This window comes from Podarcis gaigeae, assembly GCF_964106915.1.
Source record: "Podarcis gaigeae genome assembly, chromosome: 16".
In the NCBI taxonomy this organism is placed as follows: domain Eukaryota; kingdom Metazoa; phylum Chordata; class Lepidosauria; order Squamata; family Lacertidae; genus Podarcis; species Podarcis gaigeae.
The window spans coordinates 437,706-461,595 of NC_139693.1; the positions used below are offsets into that span (position 1 = coordinate 437,706).

Below are 23,890 nucleotides of genomic sequence, written 5' to 3' on the forward strand. Positions count from 1 at the left end.
GTTGACCTCTTCCCCTCTGAACCATGAGTAATACCCATCATTAAAAACCGCAAGAGAAGAATTCATTTGATACGTTAAAATAAGCACCCATAATAAAAATGTGCAGGAAAACAATCCCTGAAAAGTAGCAAACAGGCAGAAAACCCTGGAGCAAAGTCCAATAGATCATCTTCCTGCTGTCTGAGTGGAGGACATTTCCTTTTCTCTTTCAGGGTTCAGTGTGCTTTGAAGACGTCGCCGTTTCTTTCACGGACGAGGAGTGGGCCTTGCTGGATCCTGACCAGAGAGCTCTGCATAAGGAAGTCATGGCGGAGAACCGTGGGATCGTGGACTTTCTCAGTAAGGCTCCCTGTTGGATCAGAGTCTCTGTTTTGAAATTCAGTGCATTTCTCTCTGTGACATCCCTTCCGTATTGGAGCTCAGCAGCACCAGCTCCAGCCTCTGGGATTCTAGCACTCCCCAAACTATCTCCTGTTTGGGCTCTGAATATTCTTTCTCCAGTTGTTGTGGTTGTTATTACTATCCTTCACTTCATTTCTATACCACTCTATATTTTTAAGAAAAGAACCTCAAAGCAGTTTGCAACCTACATTAAAAGTCAACTAAAACAATCCAGAATAAAACTTTACAGAGGAAAGTCAAATAACAATGATCAGCCTAGTCCGAACTCTAGGCCTTTTAAAATATAGGATTCAGAGTTGTTAGGCTAGCAGATGCAGATTCTGTCTGGTTCCCGTTCTTCTTCTGTCCGTTTTTGGTTGACTAAATACAGACCCTGGAGATTTAGTGGATCCCATGATTGAGCCAAAAATATCTCTCCCAGAAAAGAGTCAGGCTTTTAAAATCTCAGGTTCCCATAAATAGGCCTGTGATTACTAGTCAATGAAAACCATGAACTTTGACATCTAAATCTCTCCAGTTCTTTGTCTATAACAATCTTTCCTTTGCATTTCGCCATCATTGGGGGATTCCTGAGGATCTAACCTGTTTTTCTGTTCATTGCAGGTGGCGAAATGTTAGAAATCCGCATAATGGAAACGCTCCATAAATATTTGGGGTGCGGTGAGAGCTTCTGTAAGAAGGTCCATCTCATTTCCCAGGAAAGCACTCAGAGAGAAGAGAAACAATATCATTGCTCGGCATGTGGAAAGAGCTTCAGTCACAGAGCCAACCTCACCACCCATCAAAGAATTCATACCGGGGAGAAACCATTTCGGTGCCGGCAGTGTGGAAAGAGTTTCAGCCAGAGCGCCCATCTCACCACCCATCACAGAACTCACAGCGGAGAGAACCCCTACACGTGCTTGGAATGTGGGAAGGTTTTCAGATACAGGCGCACCCTCATTTCCCATCAAAGAGTTCACACAGAGGAGAAACCACATCAGTGCTTGGAATGCGGAAGGAGCTTCGCCTTGAGGAAATGGCTCACTTCCCATCAAAGAATTCACAAGGGGGAGAAACCCCACAAGTGCCAGGAGTGTGGGAAGAGCTTCAGCGAGAGCACCTCTCTCACTTCCCACAAGAGAACTCACAGCGGGGAGAAACCGTACCTTTGCTTGGCGTGCGGAAAGAGATTCGGTCACAGGGCCAACCTCGCAGCCCATCAGAGAATCCACACCGGGGAGAAACCTTTCCAGTGCCAGGAGTGTGGGAAGTGCTTTAGCCAGAGCACCCAGCTCACTACCCATCAAAGAACTCACAGTGGAGAGAAGCCCCACCTGTGCTTGGAGTGTGGCAAGAGCTTCAGTCACAGGCACACGCTCATTTTCCACAAAAGAACTCACAGTGGGGAGAAACCGTACCGGTGCTTTGAATGTGGCAAGAGCTTCAGTCGCAGCGACAATCTCACAACACATCAACGAACTCACAGTGGGGGGAAACTGTAGCAGTGGCTGTGTACAGTCATACCTCAGGTTCAAGTAGCTTCAAGTTAAGTATTTTCAGGTTGCCCTCCGCGGCCACCCGGAAGTCACAGAGCGCGTTACTTCCAGGTTTCGCCGCTCGCGCATGCGCAGATGCTCAAAACGACGTCATGCGCAGAAGCGGCAAAACGCGGCATGCGCAAACGCGCAGTCGCGTCTTGCATTTACTTCAGGATGCGCGCGGGGCTCCGGAACGGATCCTGTTCGTATCCAGAGGTACCACTGTACCTATTTAAATTTATGAGACTTTAATTAAATTGTAGGTGGGTGAGGATTGCAGCAGTGTTCTTGCCCAGCAAAGAAGTCACCCTTGTCTGTCAGGTCCGTGGAGTGCACCACTACCTCGGTGCCCTAACGTTTCTTCACATTGCAGACCCCGATCTACAAAGTGCAATTTGGGTTCCTTTTTTCACATTGCATCGGGGAAGAGGGTCACTAGCAGTTTGGCAACACTGGTGAGGTTGTTTTCAACCAGTGCCATCCAGTTGCATTTCCAGAGGAGCTCTGGTCAGGAGAGAGAAAGGGAGAGTTTAGGCAAATGGCCCTTTTTACTCCGCTCCCTGGAGAGAAGAGGGATCAACACACTCAGAATACTCCTGGTTTTGCACCTGTTAGTCACTGAATGAAGATGCACGTGTAGAATCACAGAATCACAGAACTGTGGAGTTGTAAGGGGCTCCCAGAGGCATCTAGTCCACCCCCTGGCTGCAGTGCAGGAATCGCAGCAAAATTAGGAGTGGACTGACCACGTCGCCATCCATTAAAACAACACACACTTTAAAATCTGATTTCTTTTTATTGTTATTGAATGACTTTGTTCTAAACAGAAGAAATAACACAGCTCCCTGTCTCTCTCTCTCTCTCTCTTACCCCCTCGCCCCCCCCCCCCCCAAATTGGAACTTTTCTTTTTAGTGCAAAGTCTTCTTCGGTGGATACAAATATTCATATTTATGAAGTACAGTACGTAATTATGTCAGGCACAAAATAAAAGTCTCTCTCTTTAACAACAACAACAACAACAACAAAATCAAGTTAACACGAAGCTCAGTTCCGTTATCAAGAAGTATTTGGCCTGTTGGACCACCTTCAGCCCCACAAACACCCAGCCACCAATAGGTGAGAAATTAATGCCATGGTTTACTTGAGTTGCCAGCCAGCCAGCGCTAAAGATCCCTCCTTTTTTCTAGGGGTTGAGATTCTTTTAATAAATGCTTAGTTAAACATACCAACAGCCTTTTTCTGCTAATAGGAAAATGGCAAGTAGGGTTATTATTATTATTTTTTGGTAAATATTGTACTCTGAAAAAGTGCTATTATGCACATTTATTTATTTCTGGCATTTCTACTCCACGTGGTTCGCTCCCTCCTTGCTTAACCCTCACAACAACCCTGTGAGGTTGGTTAGGCTGAGAGAAACAGGGACTGGCTCACAAGGTTACACCCAGTCAGTTTCATGGCCCATTGTGGGGATTCGAACGCGGGTCTCTCCCAGCTCCTCGTCCTGCACTCTCTACAGTACCACCGGCTCTCAAATGGGGGCTTAATCCTGTAAACAGGTGGTTGAGGTATCACAACCAGGTCATTGGCAACAGGCTTTTTAATTTACCAGATTTCCCCCTGAAAAGGAAAATCCAGATTAATGTGTGTTTGGGGATATGCGTTGGCATTTTGATGGCATTGCCATACGGACCCTGCAAAAAAACACAACCCTGAAAGCTGATCCCATTATTAAAACCCTTCTGGGAGCATCACCAGTGACCAATTGTGGGAATCCATTGTGCCTGATTTAATCAGATTCTTGTGATCCTCCTAAATCTCTCTCTCTCTCTCTCTCTCTCTCTCTCTCTCTCTCTCTCTCTCTCACACACACACACACACACACACACACACTCCACCACAGTTCACTTATTTGGGAATTGTGGAACTGATGGCTTCTCCATGATGGCTTCTCACATTTCGATGACAAGGGAGGAAATGCAGTGTATTTTAAAGACAAGGAACTCGGGCTCAATCGTTGGCCCTTGATCCAGGTCACTTCTTGAAGCGGGATCTGAACTTGGGACAAGTCCATACGACAGCATCTCTACAGAACAGCTTATCAGACAGACGGACCCTTTGTTTCGTAGCCAGGAAAACATTCAGTGGGAGACGTACGACACAATTCCCTGTGGGGTTGCATCACTGCACTGAAAGGATGAGTCAAAAATAATTGCATGACAGCGCTGGGGTGACGCTTCCTTGCAAAAGCTGGGCTTTGCCGGCCGTTGCCTCCAAAACTTAGGTGCAACTTGTGGCAGAGCAGAGGGAGAGAGATTCCTCATTCAAACCACATCACTCACTCCCATCGTAACAGTGGAATTTCATCTGTGGGTCACGGCCAGCTCTGCTTCAGTCCAACCCCTTGCGATGCAGGAATCCCAGCCTTCATTTCACCATGGAGAAATGACATAATCTATGTAATTAATCAATGACGTTGTTATTCCACCCTGTTTGTATCAATGCAAGAAAAAGTAATGTGAACTGGGAGGGGCATCATCTACATAAATGTTTGTGGAGTGAAAGCAACAGTATTTGCCAGATTGGTTTTTGTTCTGGACATAAGGGAACGTTTTCCTTGGGATTCTCCAGCATCACTCGCTGGAGAGCCGAATGGGGTGTGTGCCACACAGCCAGGTCTTGCCGCCCCTAAGCTAGGCTGCCCTCCTCGCTGGGACCCCTTGCCAGCATTGAAGAAAGGGTCAACTGCTGTCCCTCTTGGCTTTTGTTCATGGAATCACAGAGTGGTAGAGTTGGAAGGAACACCAAAGGACATCTAGTCCACCCCCCCTCCATGTAATGCAGAATTGATGGAATCACCCTTTGCTCAACATTTTGGGCCAACTTTGGTTAAACCCCAATTTAAACAAGCTGCCCACCCCACTCCCGTTGCAGAAATACCAGTGACTCATTTCAGAGAATGGGGTGGGAATTTGCACGCTGGGCCCATAATCTGGGAAGGAAGGAACAAAAGGGAAGATGCTGGAACACCCTGGATTTCCTTGCTTCTTCCATTTTTCTTTTTGGCTCCGATAGCAATTTTTGAATCCAACTTCTTTCCGACAAAGTGCAAAATAGCTCCATGACACACACACACACTCTCTCTTTTGCAAATAACTATATATATCTCATTAATATAAATAGATTTATATATTTCAATAGATACTTTCTTTCTACGAAGAGGAAGTGACTCCCTCTTTTTTGATGCGTGTGACAACCGTTTTAGAATTCGTTCCTGTAAGAAACCATCTTAGGCCCATGACGATCTGACTCCTAAAAAAACCGAGCCGATAGCCACCCTCAAACTCCTCCACCCCCACGACCCACAATGCTATTTGACCTAGCCAGAAGTAGCTGTTTGGGACAGTTTCTGCACAGCTGTGGGTCTCCCCACCCACACACCCCAGCTTCAGACAGCCTTGGAGGCCTCTTGGAGATAAAAAAAAATCATTGGCCTCCACCCACCCACCCCAAGCCCCCCAAATCCAGCTCCTTTCGGCTGCAATGACAACAGAGACCTGACCGGCCACAGAATCCATCCTCCCTGGAAAATCATCTTCCACTTTACCCTGGTGATGAGGTTGCTCCTGTGTTCACTGGGTCTTATGACTGACCTTTGCCTCTGAGTCTGCTTCCAGACAGGCACACGTTTTCGGGTGGGAATCGATCACATATTGGGAAATTCCAGTTGCTCAATTAGAGTCTCGTATGACCAACCCCCTTCCCCAAAAAGATCAGGCTTTTTCTCAGGAAGGAAAGTGACGGGGGAATGGATGGAGAGCGCAGGATGACATTTGCTGTGACGCAACGGCATCTGAGCTCCCCGCAAACAGATCAGGATGAGTGCTCAATAAACAGGGTTGTGCCGAAGCGAGCTAACTCTGCAGATCTTTTGGGGAATTTGCTGTCAGTTCCGTTCGCTGGGAGATTCGCCCTGCACTTAAAATAAGCAAAAGCCCTTGGAGAGCTGCGTTCTGATGGATCTGTGTTAAAAGCCCATTTTGCAAGTGTGTTAGCTTTACAAAGATGCAGGGCCTGTGGGGCAGGTCTTTCAATAGGGACTATCTGTCAGACCAGTCTTCAGATTGGTGCACCATGACCTCTTGTGTGTGTCCCATCACAGACAAACAATACTGGCCTCGTTCCTTTTCAATAAGCCATCTTCATCTCAACACACAAAGTCCTTCTCTGCTCAGTTGGGAAATGCCATAGATGGGAGGTCAAAGAGGATAAATATGTTCTCCACAAGGTCTTCTTTCTTACTCATCTCCTTGGCTCCGAAGTTCAGCATTTTTGATGTTGAGAATTTACAGTAATAATAACAAGTACAGCAGGTCTGTTGTGATCAGAGGTTCACCTGTTGCTTTAAGGAGCAGGATTCAGGAGACAGAAACACCTACGTTCTTTTCGGACTCTACCTGCATTCTGCTTGGTGTTTTTAACATATGCACCCTAGGCTGCTGGGTAGCTAAAGAGTCATCGATCCTTCTATAGTCCCGGGATTGGAAGCTCTCTAGCATTGATAAAGAAGGATCATGACAACACATTCCAGTTTGTTAACAGGACATGCCTCTCACACTGCAGCACAACTTTACCAACGGACAGACATTCAGGTTCCAATTCTTACAAAGCTTTCAAACGAAATCTGCTTGTCCTCCCTTCCCACCTCCGTATTTTAAGATCAGGGAGGATGCGTTTTAAATTTTTTAAAAAGTGGGTGGGTGGGTGTGCTTTGTAACGAGTCATCAGACCTCCAGACTGGAGGTCACACAGTAATTCTTAAGGTACTGCTTTGTCATATGACACCTGTGCATTAAATATCAAGTGCTGGGGTGTGTTTCAAAACTTCGAAGGGCTGCTTCTGAATTAAAAATCGTTGAGGTCTGGTGGGTTTGTTGAACGCAGATTGCCAGGTGTACCTGCTGTGAATGTGTTTTCCAGCTTCATCTGAGGTATCCCGGGGTGAGCACAACAGAATATTAATCTGCACAGTTTGCGCTAGTAGGATTTACACCCTCCATTTCACAGAGCCTGGTGCGGTGGGGCACTCCCAGTGCTCTGTCCCAATCTTTATGTTTCCCTTTCTCATGCATCCGTCAGTATCTTTCAGGTTAGGTTGGCATTAGAAGCTAATCTTTGTGGTAAGAGTTTCCAAGGCAAAAAGAGAAAGAAAACTCCATGTATTTATATTTTAAAAAGCATTCGACACAATAGCGTTGCTGGTACGTGTGCCTCTGCCTCCTATTAAAAACCACAACCTGGTGGCCCCCTGAACAATGACTGCACAATTATTTGTATTTAAGAAAGAAACACAATTAAATATATATATACTTCCAGCAGTTGGTCAAATCCATGGAGGAGACCTTGAAATCTGGCGCTAACTGTGAGCTGCTGTGCCAGGAGGGGAGCTGACCTTTGTGTTCCTTTAGCAGATTCCTAAAGAGAAGAACAGATTGCTCATCCTGCAGTTTGAGAGAGAGAAAATGCAGCCACAGAAAGAAGGGTGTAAGGAAGTCTGGAAGCTAAGGAAGACACTCGGATGCAATACTCGTATAACACAGGCCTCACAAGTCCTCCGAAGGATCAAACGTTGCTGATCCGGACGCTCAAGGGGGTCCCTTCCCTCTCTGCTTTCTCCCGAAAGGATTCCTCTAGCTTCAGTTTCTCGGGGTCCCCGTACCGCACCGTCTCGTGAAGGCAGCAAGGGGGCGCCACTTTGATCACCTGCTCAAAGAGGCTGAAGTCGGCCACGTATTTCCCGCTGGCCGAGAGGGAGATGACCGGGGTGAACTCGTAGCCCCAGAGGATCTCCTCGGGGAGGTAGGAGGTCCGGACTTGGCACGTGGCGCTGGTGGACTCCACGGTGCCGCTGAGGATGACCACCAGCTCAAAGTCTCCTTCCCCGGTGCGCAAGGCCATGTCCCGGAAGGGGCTGCTCTCGTTCACCACGTGGTAGAAGGTCAGGGGCAGGATGAGGAAGGGGCTGTCGGAGGACGTGTCCACCTGGAAGTCCACGTTGACCTGGTTGAGCCGGATGTTCTCACCTTCCTTGGTCAGGTAGGTCTGGAGGAGTTTGCCGGTCACCTGGCACCCGATGAGGAGGCTCTTCCTCATGTTGGCCACCCGGATCATCAAGCAGGTCTTGCCGTCGTGCTGGGCCACCACGGCGTTCTGGCTGAACTTGATGGTCTCTGCCCTCTTCTTGGGACGGGCGATCTTGGCCAGGAATGTGCCCGTGATGAAGATCTCCATGATGGTGGTGAGGACCAGCTGGCTGATGAGCAGGACGATGGCCAGCGGGCACTCCTCGCTGATGTAGCGGAAGCCGTAGCCGATGGTGGTCTGGGACTCCAGGGAGAAGAGGAAGGCCCCGGTGAGGGTGTGGACTTGCATGACGCACGGAGTGTGGTTGGCGGGAGGGTCGAATTCCAGGAGGTCCCCGTGCAGCACGGCCACCAGGTACCAGATCACCCCAAAGATGAACCATGTCCCAGCAAAGGAAGCGGAGAAGAGGAGCAGCTTGTAGCGCCACTGCATGTCGATGAAGGTCGTCCACAGGTCTTTCAGGTAGAGGAACCTCTTGTCCGCAATGTGCTCCATGCGGACGTTGCTGCGCCCATCTTTCGTCATGACCCGCCTCTTGCGCAGGGTGGAGCCAATCAGGGGGCGGCTGTCGGTCTGCGTCGTCTGGCTGTAGTACACCTTGGTGGACGACGTCATCTGGCCGGCGGGGAGAGGAGAAAAGGAAAAGAGAACGGGGTGAGATGGGAGGACTGACACCAGAACATATAAACACCAGGCCAGTGTCCTGTTCTCACGGTGGGCAGGTACTCATAAGAACCTAAGAATCTAGGTAGGCTTCCTCTACACCTGAAGATAAGAAGAACCTGGATGCTGGGTCAGCCCCAGGGGTGCCCATCTATTCCAGCATCTTATACTATAATAATAATAATAATAATAATAATAATAATAATAATAATAATAATAATAATATTTATACCCCGCCCATCTGGTTGGGCTTCCCCAGCCACTCTAGGCGGCTTCCAACAAAATATTAAAATACAGAAATGCATCAAACATTAAAAGCTTCCCTAAACAGGGCTGCCTTCAGATGTCTTCTAAAAGTTCGGTAGATTTTGTTCTCTTTGACATCTGGTGGGAGGGTGTTCCACAGGATGGGCGCCACCACCGAGAAGGCCCTCTGCCTGGTTCCCTGTAACTTCACTTCTCGCAATGAGGGAACCGCCAGAAGGCCCTCGGTGCTGGACCTCAGTGTCCGGGGAGAACGATGGGGGTGGAGATGCTCCTTCAGGTATGCTGGACCGAGGCCGTTTAGGGCTTTCAAGGTCAGCACCAACACTTTGAATTGTGCTCAGAAACATACTGGGAGCCAGTGTAGGTCTTTCAAGACCGGTGTTATGTTGTCTTGGTGGCCTCCCCCAGTCACCAGTTCTTACAGTGGCCATTCAGATGCCTATTATGGGAAACTCACAAGCATGATTTGCACACAAGAGCCCTCTTCCCTCCTGTGGTTTTCAGCAACTGGGAACCATTGCCGCCTCCAACTATGGATGTGAAGCTTAGACCTGCTGGCTAGTGGCCATTAGCAGCCTTTGGGAATGTGTCTCATCCTCTCTTAAAGCCATCTCGGTTGGTGGCTGGGAGTTCCAAAGTTTAGCTCTGCATTGCCTGAAGATGCTGTTCCACATAGGGGAGTCAAGCGAAGAAGGAATTAATCACCTTTTCAGTGTGCATTGCCAGCCCTATGGCAGATTAGGTGATTTAAAAAGAGGATTAGACAAATTTACTGAGGAGGAGGAGGAGGAGAAGAAGAAGGCTCCCAACTAACCCTACTAACCCTTCCTGCTTGTTACACCTTCCTGTCCAGAGGTGTTCATTGGGAAGCAACTTAATATTACCCAAAGCTTTTAAAAGTGGGCTGATACTGCCTTAAATGCATACAGGGCCTACATTTAAAGCAGCCCCCCCCCACTTTAAGCACGCATGTCTTCCCCCACAGCATCCTGGGAGTTATAGTTTCTTAAGGGTGCTGAGAGCTGTTGGGAGGAGACACAATTCCCAGACTGGCCCAACCACCAGCCTCTCTCCTCAGGGAAGTCTGGAAATCACAGACCTTACAGGGAATCCTATGAACTCTCAGCACCCAGAACGAACTGCAGCCTCTCCCCTTTGCGCCAGCAGGTGGCGCCATAAAACTGGGTACTCGGCGGCCGCCTATTTTCCACTTGCTCTTATGTAACTGCATGAAACCGCGAGCAAAAGGCTGGTGGCGATGCTCTTTTTGGGTTCCGGCTGCAGACATCTTTCCAAAAGCCCCCCCCCCCTTTCCCATCCGCTGCAACGTTTTCTCAAGGCAATGCTGTGCAAACTCTGGTGGGCTGGAGCCTTCCTGACTGCTGATAATAATAATAATAATAATAATAATAATAATAATAATAATAATAATAATTTTATTTATACCCCTCCCTCCCCGGCCAATACCAGGCTCAGGGTGGCTAACACTGATTATACGGTAAATACAGTAAAAACATTTTTTAAAAACACAAAAAATTGTTGATTAAAATATAAGTTAGAATACAGTTTAAAATGTAGTGATGTATGGAAGTGAGAGCTGGACCATCAAGAAGGCTGATCGCCGAAGAATGGATGCTTTTGAATTCTGGTGCTGGAGGAGACTCTTGAGAGTCCCATGGACTGCAAGAAGATCCAACCTCTCCATTCTGAAGGAAATCAGCCCTGAGTGCTCACTGGAAGGACAGATCCTGAAGCTGAGGCTCCAAGACTTTGGCCACCTCATGAGAAGAGAAGACTCCCTGGAGAAGAGCCTGATGTTGGGAAAGATGGAGGGCACAAGGAGAAGGGGACGACAGAGGATGAGATGGTGGGACAGTGTTCTCGAAGCTACAAACATGAGTCTGACCACACTGCGGCAGTGGAAGACAGGAGGGCCTGGCGTCTCTGGTCCAGGGGGTCACGAAGAGGCGGACATGACTAAACCACAATATAGATCAAAGCCATAAGGGGAGAAAACATCGAATATCCACCAGGGGCCAACTATCCATACTGGTCCTACATGAGACAGCAAAAAGAGCCCAGGGAAAAGTTATATACTAATCCCACATAAGGGTTCCATCAGGAAAATAAATAAATAAATGGGGGGGGGGTCAGACTGAGTCCAGCCCAAAGGCCAGGCAGAACAGCCCCGTCTTGCAGGCCCTGCGGAAAGATGTCACAAATCCCAAATTGTGTGTGACAAAGATCACAAATAAGGTCACAACAGCCCTGCAGCTGATTTAAGGGAGAGGGTGGGGGCAGCTGCTTCAGGCTGAACCAGACGACTGCTCCACCTGGCCCAGGGCTGTCTGCACTGACCGGCAGCAGTGGCTCTCGGGGGTTCGGGCAGGGAATGGGTTCTCCTTCCCCCCAAACCTGGAAACATTGCCTGCTGGGGATTGAAGTGCATGGCTTTCCTTTCGCCGAGTTAAGTGCTCTACCACTGGGCTGCCGCCCTTCCCCTGAAAATGAAGATTCTAGTCCTCATGAAGGGCTAATTTAAAGGAGAACATCGGAAGCTGCCTTTTAATAATCCTTTTGTTTATTTATTTCATAAAATACGTATAAGGCTGGATTGTTGCTGTTGGTGTTTTAATCCTCAAAGTACTGTATTTTTTTGCTCTATAAGACGCACCAGACCACAAGACGCACCTAGTTTTGGGAGGAGGAAAACAAGAAAAAACATATTGCGCAGTGAAAGCAGCAATCTCTCTTGCTGTTCTGGCTTCTGGGAGAGCTGCGCAGCCTGCATTCGCTCCATAAGACGCACACATATTTCCCCTTACTTTTTAGGAGGGGAAAAGTGTGTCTTACGGAGCGAAAAATACAGTAGTCTATACTGCTTTCTCTACACGAACTGGCAGCCACATTCCAGCATTTCAGAAGAGGAGTCTTTCTCCAGCCCTATTGGGAAACGCCAGAGATGGAACCTGGGACCTTCTGCATGCAAAGCAGGTGCTCTGCTTCTGCACTGCAGAGCTCCTCTTACGGATAAAGGTACTAGACCTCATGGCGCTGGAGGATGAAGGGCTAACTTGAATGAGAAGGCAAGAGGCTGGCTCATTCTGAAGAGAACGACTTCAGGGGAACGTTCTCCAAACAGGAACTCTTGTCTGCCTGCTTGTTTCGTTTGATCAAAGCCAAAATGCCCCCCGCTCTTGATTTTGATGGTTTGAGCCATGAGATCCACTGGGAGTCTTTCCCCCAGCAAGATGGGTCTGGTGCAGCTGGGCTGCAGGCCTCATAACCAGTTTGCCCAGTTTAAAGCCATGCAAGTTGCTTGCCCTCCGTGCCTCCTGAGGGAGAGAGTTCCGCAGTTTAACTCCCGCTGATGCTGGCAAAGCATTTCGGGGGTTGGACTAGATGACCCCGGGGTTCCCTCCACACTTCTATGGTTCTACGCTTCTTCTCCTGGTGCCACGTCTTGACAAAAGCACAAACATCTGTGAAGTCAGCCCCGGTCCTGTCTGATGCAGAGTGACATCTGTCCCTCGGCCTGATCCTGCACCCTCCCTTTCGGAGGAGACGACACCCCCATCTCTCTCTCTCTCTCTCTCTCTCTCTCTGTCTGTCTCTCTCGCTGCCCCGCTGGCCTCTCTTTCTGCCAGACTCAGCTCCCCTTTCATAACATCCACCTCACATTCAATTTTGGACACAAGGCTGAGATGGCTCCATTGGAGGCTGTCAGGATCAGGCCCTGCAGCTGGAACAGTGTCTCGACAGCTCCTGCTCACAGAGCACCAAAACCAGCATTTTTCGGGGAGGGGGGGAGAAGTTTCTCAGCCTGGCTGAGCCCCCTCTCTGCTCCCCCCTGGCATCCAAGCGCCCCACTCTGTGAACCTGGACAGGGAAAAGTCTTTCCTTGTAGCACTAGGACTCCTGGGTGCCCCATGAAGCTGAATAAATGGAAGATTCGGGACAGGTAGATGAAAGTCCTCCTTCCCGTGGAACTACCTGCCACTGGAGGCAGCAATGGCCGCCAACCTGGATGGCTTTAAAAAAGAATGAGACAAATAGCCATGATGGTTTTGCTCTTCCAGGGTCAGCCGTGCTTCTGAATAGCAGGTGCTGGAAACCACAGGAGGGGAGAGCTGGATCTTGTGTTCGAGTCCTGCATATGGATTTCCCTTTTAGGGCATCTGGTAACCAAGCAAACCCCTGTGTTGCAAAGAGAATGTCAGCAATGTCTAGGCAGCACAATGACCATCTACATACGCAATAGACAATCTTTATAGAATTCCTTCAAACCATAAAAATGAAATCTTTGGTCTCAATGTCTCTGAAAACCTTTAAACGAAGCGAGGCACCAAACTTTGTACGATGAAGGAAAAGCTGTGAAGCTTTGTGTATTCGGCAAATACGATGTCCAACACTGAACAGAGATTCCGGATATTGACTGTTGTTTTGTAGAATTCTTCGTCAGTGTGGGGGGAGGATATAGAATTGCTTCATAAACTGAAAATAAAATTTTACAGGCGATAACCTGCAGGCACATCTCATGATACAAAAATCATAAACTATAATACAAACAGTAATGTGGAAAAAGAGTACATACCCCTTCTTATTTCGAATGAAGCACCTCGCTTCATTTAAAGAGACTTTGAGAGTAAAGATTTCATTTTGTACTTGTTACGGTTTGAAGGAATTCTATAAAGATTGTCTATCACATATGTATATGGTCATTGTGTTGCCTAGACATGGCTGATGGCCCCTGCGAGGAGGCTGGACTAGATGGGCTCACTTTGGCCTGATCCAGCAACCAGGCTGTCCTTTTGGAGCCTCGAGGTCCAGAGGCAGTCTATCTGGATTCCTAGGCTCTTAGGGGCCTTTGGCCACTGTGAGAAGAGGAGGCTCTGGCCTGATCCAGAAGGCCCTTTGCATGTTCCTGGCAAACCCACGTTCATTGAATGGAAGAATGTTTTTCACCATGACGGGGAAATTAGATGCTGCCATTCCCTTTGTTTCTGGAATGTTTTGATTTGTCTGAGAATGCTTTTGCTTTGCCTCACCACCCTGGGCTCCTCCTGAGGGATGGCAGGGTATTATGGCAGTACTGCCTAGCAGTTAGCGTGTCTGAATAGGACCTGAGAGACCAGGGTTTGAATTCCAGCTCAGTCATGAAGCTCATTCAGGAGACCTTGGGCCAGTCTCTCGGTCTAACCCGCCTTGCAGGGATGTTGTGGGGATTAAATGACGATGGGGCAAACCATGTTTCCCCCCTTGAGTTCCTTGGAGGAAAAGGTGGGATAGAAATGCATAATAATAATAATAATAATAATAATAATAATCATAATAATGCAGTTAAACAAAGAAGAAGAAGACGACCCCCCATGAAAGTAGAATTGAGATTTCTGCATTGCAGGGGGTTGGACTAGAGGATCTTTGGAGGTGCCCTTCCGACTCTACAGTTCTATGAGTCTAGATTCTGAACAGACAGATATTTATCTCCCTCTCCCTTTCTGTCTGTTTCCTTCCTTCCCTCTGTCGCTCCTTCCGGCCTCTGACACATTTCAGGGAGGAGGGGAGCAAGCCGGCTCCCTTGACTGCTGGCCAAAAGGCGAGTCAGGAGGCGAGGGAGAAGCCGTGGCGAGCCTGGCTCTGCCACTTCACAGGCCCCAAGTCCCGCTGGTGGTGCCGGCCCTGACGCTGGGCATCCTGTGATCGCTGCCTCGCCGCCGCCTCCTCCTCTTGGGTTCATAAGTAAAAGGGGGAAATGAAAGCCGTCAGGAGACAAACCCCTGTGTGTTTCCGACTGAGTCACTCCGCTCACCCCACCAGCATCTCTCTCGCCCCCCCTCCCCTTTAACCTCATTCCCTGCAAACAGAAAACATCCCCCCCCCCTGCAACTCGGAAAACAAGAAAGGCCCTTTTCATCTTGGCATCTCAACTGTTTGGAAACATCCCATGGAAACCAAGCACTTAGATGGCTGCTCCCCAGTGGCCAGGCCTCTGCGTGGCGCTTTCTCTGGGGAGAAAGAGGTTGGGGGGGTTGCATTGCTGCTCCTTCACCCCCCACCAATAAAAAAATCCCTTGCCCCCTCGTCCCGAAGAACCTGCCCACCTCCCTCTGCAAAAAAGAGCCGAGCCTCGATGTTCCAGGTCCCCTGGCACGAAAGGTTTCCTCTTGGCTGGGTTGGGGACGCTGCCAAGCTCCCCAGGGGGCACCCCAAGGATAAATCTCCCTTTTGTCGGGGATGAAGGGGAAGCTGTGATGGTCCAAGGGATGGTCACAGTCCTCAGAGCCCAAACAGAGGTGTGGGGCGAGTTTCCGAGCGCCGGCTTCCATTGTCCCCCTTGGCGACGGCCGTGGGGTTTTCTGAGGCCTTGGGTTGAGTCATCCAAAATGGCGGAGGGCCGAAAGTGTCCCTTGGGGGGGGCTCTGTTTCCTTTCAAGGCTTGCCCTCCAGCTCCTGGCCGCACCTTCCAAGAAGGGCATTGAACTGGCAGGCAAGAACCCCGAGGGGGAATTCAGGACACCAGCGCCAAAGCCCCCTCTCCTTCGCCGTCAGCTTTGGAAATCCTCCAAGGAGATCTCTTCACCTTGGCTGGGAAGATGTTGAGGTCAACATCCTCTCCCTTCCTCCCCAAATGTGAGGGCCTGGGACTCGGACTCGGAACCAGAGGAGTCTCAGTCCGCACCGGATCCTTTGCCTCAGGCACCATCTGAACCAAGTCTGGGGCCTGATCCTGAAGAGTCCCAGTCTGCACAGGTTCCCCTGCAACAAGCCCCAGCTGGGCCGAGTCAGGGGCCTGAGCCTGGCTCCAGGTGTGGGGATGACCTCATTGCCTCCAGCTGAGCCATCACTTACAGCTGCTCCACTACCGGTTGGGTCAGGGGAGGCTGAGGCGGCCTCTGGGTCTAGTCACCCACCGACGTCTCCTGAGCTGCAGAGACTCAGGTCTGAGAGAAGGAGAGATCTGAGTATTTGCAGGAGGAGAAACAGGGAGGTGAGTTGCCTGGGGATCAGGACTGGCCATTACCCCGACAGAGATAAAAGGCTGCTGGACCCTGCTCCAGGTTGCGGGAGCAACATTCCTGTGTGCCAGACCCTGCCTGAGATCCTGCACCTGACCTTGCCTGGTTTCCTGCCTTGGCCCTCTTGGACTGTCTCCTAGCGGAATCTTCGGATTCTGGACCGGACCTGGACCGCGGTTCTCGAGTTACCCCCAGGCCCAGCACACCAAAGTCCAAAGTGGGACTGGAAGGGGGTCAAGGCCATAGGCTCCCAAAATTGTAGAGCTGGAAGGGACCCCGAGGGTCATCCAGTCCAGCCCCATCCAATGCAGGAAGATGGTCACCCAACCGCTGCTTAAAAATCTCCCAGGAAGGAGAGTCTTCCCAGGAAGTCCATTCACTGTGAAAGAGCCAGGAGAGTAAATAAGGGCAGAGAGGAGAGGGGGCTCATGGCCCAGAGGAGCGAAGGAGGGGCAGAGGAAGCGGCTTCAGGCTGACCAGGAACCCATCTAGCATGCACTTATTATTACTGGTGCTGGAGGAGACTCTTGAGAGTCCCATGGGCTGCAAGAAGATCCGACCTCTCCATTCTGAAGGAAATCAGCCCTGAGTGCTCACTGGAAGAACAGATCCTGAAGCTGAGGCTCCAAGACTTTGGCCACCTCATGAGAAGAGAAGACTCCCTGGAAAAGACCCTGATGTTGGGAAAGATGGAGGGCACAAGGAGAAGGGGATGACGGAGGACGAGATGGTGGGACAGTGTTCTCGAAACTATGAACATGAGGGAGGCAGTGGAAGACAGGAGGGCCTGACTGTGCTCTGGTCCAGGGGGTCACGAAGAGTCAGACACGACTAAATGACTAAACAACAGCAACCACTCTTAGATGTTGGGGGTTGAATCTGAGACTTTCTGCTTGCAAAGTCGGTGCTCTCCCACTGAGCCCTTAAATGGAGGCAGGTTTCTAGTCCTCCTGATCACGAAGGAAGGGCTGGCTTTCCCAGTTAGGCCACTGGTCTTTCTAGCTCAGGACTGTCAACATCCCTGACTCGAACCCTTCGCTCCAACCTCACTAGCGCACCTCCCGCTGCTCCCAAACTGGTTTGTCTTTTGTCTAACTTTCAGTTCGCCGGCGCATCCTCCAAGAGGCCGAGACATTGAGCCCTCTCTCAGGAGGGGGGTTGAGGGGGCGATGGCAGCCTTCTGGCCATGGGACTGCTCTCCCCGCCCCCGGCCACCTCCTCGTCCATCGCTTATCCGAAACCTGAGTTGACCATCTGCCTTGGCAGCAGGCAGGCAGGAGATCTCGTTCCGTGTAGCCTCGTGCCTGGGATCATCTCCAAGCAAATGTTTTTTAAGGAGGAGATTTTTAAGAGTTCCAAAAAGGAAAAAAAAAAGTGTGTATTTGGCACCTGCCTTCCTTTGGGGCCAGGAAAGGGAATTCTGAAAATGGAAGTACCCAATTGTATTTATGCGACCCTGGCATGGTAGCTTTTCCTCCCTGGATGGAAAAGTGCCCTGGGCTCAGGGTTGGGTGAGGTGGTAAGACTTAATTTGAGCTGGGACTCTGTCCTGGAAGAGGATTTCAGAGAATCATGGAATCAGAGAATCATGGAATTGTAGAGTGGGAAGGGAACACGAAGGTCTTCTAGTCCAACCCCTGCAGTGCAGGCATCTTTCACACATGCTCTACTGACTGGGCCAGGGCCGTCTTACCCATAGGTGCCAGGAGTGCGGGGCACCTGGGCACCGGGCTCTCGGGGACACCAGGCTGAGAGTCCGGGGCCTGAGAGTTGAGTCCGGGGAAAAGTCCGCCAGTCAGTTGAAGCGCCGTGACGGGCTCTTTTGCTGCAGGCGGCTGTGTGCCACGAGTTCGGGGGCGACTGAGCCAGAGAGACGCTGAGGCCGGCCGGCCAACTCTGCCCTCCTGCGTGCCAGGGACTGAGCAACTGGAGGGGGGGCAGATCTAGTTATCTCCCGCTTGGACTACTGCAATGCGCTCTACGTGGGGCTACCTTTGAAGGTGACCCAGAAACTGCAACTAATCCAGAATGTGGCAGCTAGACTGGGGAGTGGGAATGGCCACCGAGACCATATAACATCAGTTCTGAAAGACCTGCATTGGATCCCAGGACATTTCCGAGCACAATTCAAAGTGTTGGTGCTGACCTTGAAAGCCCTAAACAGCCTCGGTCCAGTATATCTGAAGGAGCGTCTCCACCTCCATCATCCAGCCCGGACACTGAGGGCCAGCGCTGAGGGCCTTCTGGTGGTTCCCTCCCTGCGAGAACTGAGGTTGCAGGGAACCCAGCAGAGGGCCTTCTCGGTAGTGGCTCCTGCCCTCTGGAATGCTCTCCCATCAGACGTCAAGGAAATAAACAACTATTTTACTTTTAAAAGACAACTGAAGGCGGCCCTGTTTAGGGAAGTTTTTAATGTTAGTTGCTGTATTGTTTTTAACACTTGATTGGGAGCTGCCCAGAGTGGCTGGGGAAACCCAGCCAGATGGGTGGGATATAAATAATAAATTATTATTATTTGCACCCCGGTGCCACATATGTTTAAGACGGCCCTGGCCTGAGCTATTCCTAAGGACGTGAGCCTGCGGAATCAGGCCAATAGCCCATGAAGTCCACCACCCTGTCATCACAGTGACCAAAGGCCCCCACGGACCTGGAGGTTCCATAGGCCCCTCTGAATAGCCTGCTGGGTCAGGCCAATGGTCCACAGAGAGCAGCGTCCTGTTCTCACAGCGGCCAGCCAGATGCCTATTATGGGAAACCCTGCAGGAGTGAGTCCTACAGTCCCAAACACTGCAACCTTCCAGTTATAATAACTTTTTAATTTTTGGTATGTTGACTGTAATTAACTGATGGGTTGAAAATAATGGACAAAAGTACCTCTGAGCATGCACAAAGTACCTTGGCCTGGAGGGACCCCTCCAGGGGTCTCTTTTATTGGGCCTTCATAATTCTTTGTGCTCATGTTGGGATCAGGGAAGTTGCCCACGATCCCACTTTTGATACTGCTTTGGGCCTGAACAGATTTTGGGTCAGACGTCATGCTTGGTTTCTGATTGGTGTGTATCCAGGGCCTTCCTCTCTCAGGTGGGTGCCATGGCCGTTCGAAGAAAGCAAGGGAGAAGTTCAGGGTGAGCTCTGGCCCCTCTTTTTCTAGAAATATAGCCCTGTCATAACTTCCTACTGAAATAATGTCATAGCTGTCAACTTACAGATTTGAAAATAAGGGACCAACAGCCTCTAAAATAAGGGATCAGTAGCCAAAATAAGAGATCAATAATTACTTTGATAAAATACATATTTTGTTGCATGCAAATGGCTTTAGATACCTATTAGGTTCATAAATTACCATAATAGCATATATTCAACACAAAAAAGCAACAATTTGTTGTTGACAAAGCACAGCTGGACATATAAAGGGCCCCATTACCTTCAGGAGCTTATTTATAATTATAATAATAATAATAATTTTTTATTTATACCCCGCCCTCCCCAGCCAAGGCTGGGCTCAGAGCGGCTTACAAGCAATAATAAAAACAAGATGAATGATTACAACTTTCAAACAAAATTAAAGAATACAACATTAAAATATTGAAACATTAAAATATTAAAATGTAGCCTCATCGCAGAAGGAGAAGGAAAAGAAAAAAGAAAGAGAGGGAGGGAATCAAATTGGCTCCAAGCCAAAGGCCAGGCGGAACAACTCTGTCTTACAGGCCCTGCGGAAAGAAATCAGATCCTGCAGGGCCCTGGTCTCATGAGGCAGAGCGTTCCACCAGGCCGGGGCCAGTGCTGAAAAGGCCCTGGCTCTGGTTGAAGCCAATCTAACTTCCTTAGGGCCCGGGACCACTAGGGTGTTGTTATTTATGGACCTTGAGGCTCTCCGTGGGGCATACCAGGAGAGGCGGTCCCGTAGGTACGAGGGTCCTAGGCCGTGAAGGGCTTTAAAGGTCAAAAGCAGCACCTTAAATCTGACCCTGTACTCCACCGGGAGCCAGTGCAGCTTGAAAAGCACTGGGTGAATCTGCTCCCATGGCAGAGACCCCGTGAGGAGCCTCGCTGCAGCATTCTGCACCCGCTGGAGTTTCTGGGACAGCTTCAAGGGCAGCCCCGCATAGAGCGAATTACAGTAGTCAAGCCTGGAGATGACCGTCGCATGGATCACTGTGGCCAGATTGGGGCGGGAAAGGTAAGGGACCTACTGCTTGATGCGGTGAAGGTGGAAAAATGTCGCCTTGGCTGTTGCTGTAACCTGCGCCTCCATGGAAAGGGAGGCGTCAAGGATTACACCCAAACTCTTAACGGAAGGCAATGGCACTAATTGGGCCCCCGCAAGAGAAGGGAGTTGGTCCCTCATCCCCATGCCATCCCGACCTAGCCATAGGACCTCTGTCTTCGAAGGATTTAGTTTCAATCGGACAAATTGGACCAATTCATGGAGGAGGTGAGGGCTTTCAGTGGCTCCTAGCCATCTCTCCGTTGCTGGAAATGGCAGGAGGGGAGAGTTGCTCTTGTGTTCGAATCCTGATTGTGGGCTTTCCAAAAAAGGCATCTGGTCGGCCACAGTGAGAACAGGAGGCTGGACTGGATGGGCCCCTTTTGGCAGCTGACCCAGCAGGCTCTTGTGATGTTCCTGTGCAGAGTTTGTTTATTTTATCCTGGTGATGTTTCGCTATAGTACAGGGAAGACCCTTCAGATTGCAATAGTGTGTTAACGTTGGCTAGGCGTTGCAGAGTGACTGATTAAGAGGAACGATTTGTGGACGGTCTGGTACATCAGGCCACATTTACACCATCCCTTTAAAGCTTTATCACACCACTTTAGGCAGTCATAGCTTCCCGCAAAGCATCCTGGGAATTGTAGTTTGTTAAGGGTGCTGAGAGTTGTTAGGAGACCCCAGAGCTCCCTGGGAAAAGGGACTGAGCCTTAAACCTCTCCGGAAATGTGCAAACAGTGTGTATATCAGTGAGGACAGCGTACAAACATGCATTGCCTATCATGGAAAAAATGTGTCTTATTAGGCAATATTGCATACAAAATATGTGTTGATTTGGAGAATTTAGCACTAAAATCCTGATTCATTTTCACAACGACCTTTTTGGGGGGGAACTGATTTGGAAATGTGGAGATGTGAATTTTGGAGTGGAAACATGCGAAACTGAGCGAGAGCGAAATTAACCAATTGACTCTTCTTTGTCACTTCTGGTTTGGAGGTTGGGAGCTGCAAAGGAGTGGACTTTGGGTGTGTCCTGGTTGAATCAGTATTAATTGGAGTGGTTCAGGGTTGCAGCAGCCCAAACCTACAAGCAGAAAGAATCTGGGTGCTAGGTACATGGGCTTTGCAATGGAGTATACGGAGGGTGGGTTGTGCAGAGAAAGCACAAAGCTTCGAAGGAACAGGCAGCTTCAACAAGCTGTGAATACACAGCACTCTGGTGCAAAACTGGGATTTTATTTTAATTTTCATTGTTGAATTTTGACAGTACAAGTGATGGACGGGAAGCTGTCTCTAAGAGGAAGGTAGAGTCAGCACATGCAGATACAAAATTGTATTTTCTTTTCAAAGCAGTTTTGAGAGTAGGGCACCCTTCCCCTTTGGAAAGAAGATTCAGGGCTCCACAATCCAGGATGAAACTCATAGGCTTGCAGAGCTGGAAGGACACCCAGTGGTCATCTAGCCCAACCCGCTGTAATGCAGGGATCACAGCTGATGAGATTTGGAAGGAGCCCCTAAGAATGTGGCCATCGGGCGACTCAAGGAGCCGCCACCTTTGCAAAGAGGAGAGAGCGCCAGTTTAGAGGAGAAACAGACACCCAGCGGGTCAAGGGCATAGCTGTCAACTTTTCCCTTTTCTTGCGAGGAATCCTATTCGGAATAAGGGAATTTCCCTTTAAAAAGGGGAAAATGTTGACCGCTGTTCTCAGCCCACCTGCTCAGCTCCAGCATCTGGGGGCCCCCAAGACACTTTGGCGTCTGAGGGGAACCACAAAACATTGCCTCTTCCTCTGGTGAGTGCAGACCCCAGAGGGCACCTCCTGCCATTTCCTCCCTGGGACGGACGTACCACCGGCTCCTCCTCTTTGCCTAGAGCAGCAGTTCTCCACTTGTGGATCTCCAGATGTTGTTGGACTACAACTCCCATCATCCCTGACCTCTGGTCATGCTGGCTGGGAATGATGGGAGTTGTAGTCCAACAACATCTGGGGACCCACAGGTGGAGAAACACTGGCCTAGTGAGAGCTGGACCATAAAGGAGGCTGATCGCCAAAGAATGGATGCTTTTGAATTCTGGTGCTGGAGGAGACTCTTGAGAGTCCCATGGACTGCAAGAAGATCCAACCGATCCATTCTGAAGGAAATCAGCCCTGAGTGCTCACTGGAAGGACAGATCCTGAAGCTGAGGCTCCAAGACTTTGGCCACCTTAGGAGAAGAGAAGACTCCCTGGAAAAGACCCTGATGTTGGGAAAGATGGAGGACACAAGGAGAAGGGGACGACAGAGGACGAGATGGTGGGACAGTGTTCTCGAAGAGACCAGCATGAGTTTGACCAAACTGCGGGAGGCAGTGGAAGACAGGAGGGCCTGGCGTGCTCTGGTCCAGGGGGTCACGAAGAGTCGGACATGACTAAACGACTAAACAACAACAACAAGAGGCTGCTGTGAAGGAGGCAAGGGGTGGGGGCTGGCAAGGAAGAGGCAGCTCCGGCCTCTAAGGAGACCACCAGCAGCAGCGACAGCAGGCGATGTGTTCCTAGGAGGCTGGGTCTGCTGCCCCTGTGGATCCTGCCCCCTAAGGCAGTTTCCTCATCTTCCCTCCTGGGTGGACCGGCCCAGCCAGACTCCCTCCTGACCAGCTGGGAGAGGGAGGCTGCCTCTTTTGCCCTCCAAAGGTCTCTAGTGGAAGCCCTGGGCGCCCCAAATCCTGTTTCCAGAATAGAAGGATTCCCACCACATCACCACCCAGAGCCGGATTCAGGTTGATGAGCCCCTCAGCTCCTGAAGGTAATGGGGCCTTTTATATGTCCAGCTGTCCTTTGTCAACAACAAATTGTCGCTGTCCTTTGTCAACAACAAATTGTCGATTTGAACATGGTAATTGATGGACCTAATGGGTATCTAAAGCCATTTGCACATAACAAAATGTGTATTTTATCAAAGTAATTGTTGAACTGAAATACAGTTAAGGAGAAGAATATTAATATTGAAATACAATTAAGAAGTATATTAATAATTAATATTATTATTAATAATATTAATTATTAAGCTCTAACTTAAAATTATTGGGGGCCCATGACTTACATCATAGGAACCTACACAACATAAAATACTGTTGCTGTATGTAGGTTTTATTTTATTTGGTTTTTTAAGCATATTTTGTAAATGTACATCCAGGGGTTTTTTCCCCTTTAATTTTTGGGGGGCTTTCCAAGAGAGTGGGGCCCTAAGCTATAGCTTATATGTTAATCCGGCCCTGTTACCACTTCTTTTTTTTAAAAGAAAAATTCCCCCTGGGACCATCTTCCTGCAAAGCAGGGGCTTTGCTAAGGAGCTACAGAAAAAGCAAGATTCCAGTCCTCAGGCTTCGGAGTGAAGCACCGCTTTAAATAGTCACACCGCCCTCTACATTGAATGACAGCACCTCTCAATGGTTTCAGGCAGAGGGCTTCCCCAGGATTGAACCTGGCTCCTCCTCCATGCCAAGCAGATGCTCTACCCACTAGGCCACACTCCTGCACCCCAGACGCCTGCATTCCAGCCCAGGGCCTATCGTAAAGGACGCGGCCCCAAGCCTGAGCTCCAGCTGAGCGCCAGCCTCTGCGCGCCTCCTTCCAGTGTTGCAGGGGGTTGTGCTAGATGACCTTTGGGGGTCCCTTCCAGTTC

The 23,890-nt window shown here is 49.6% G+C and overlaps 2 protein-coding genes across 3 annotated transcripts in view; one reads left to right on the top strand and one right to left on the bottom strand.

Moving 5' to 3' along the window:
• LOC310833251 (uncharacterized protein) overlaps positions 1 to 4,484 on the top strand; it is a 79,999-nt gene extending 75,515 nt beyond the window's left edge. For both annotated transcript variants that reach the window (XM_083715834.1, XM_083715833.1), the window contains exons 5-6: positions 213 to 339; positions 1,006 to 4,484. In XM_083715834.1, coding sequence (XP_083571960.1) covers positions 213 to 339; positions 1,006 to 1,886 — 1,008 coding nt within the window. In that variant the 3' untranslated portion in view covers positions 1,887 to 4,484. The remainder of the gene's footprint in view (positions 1 to 212; positions 340 to 1,005) is intronic.
• Positions 4,485 to 6,676: 2,192 nt separating this feature from the next.
• The window catches only part of KCNJ10 (potassium inwardly rectifying channel subfamily J member 10), a 29,182-nt gene continuing 11,968 nt past the window's right edge, over positions 6,677 to 23,890 (bottom strand). The window contains exon 2 of the mRNA XM_083715967.1: positions 6,677 to 8,679. Within this exon, the coding sequence (XP_083572093.1) occupies positions 7,543 to 8,679 (1,137 nt within the window). The 3' untranslated portion in view covers positions 6,677 to 7,542. The remainder of the gene's footprint in view (positions 8,680 to 23,890) is intronic.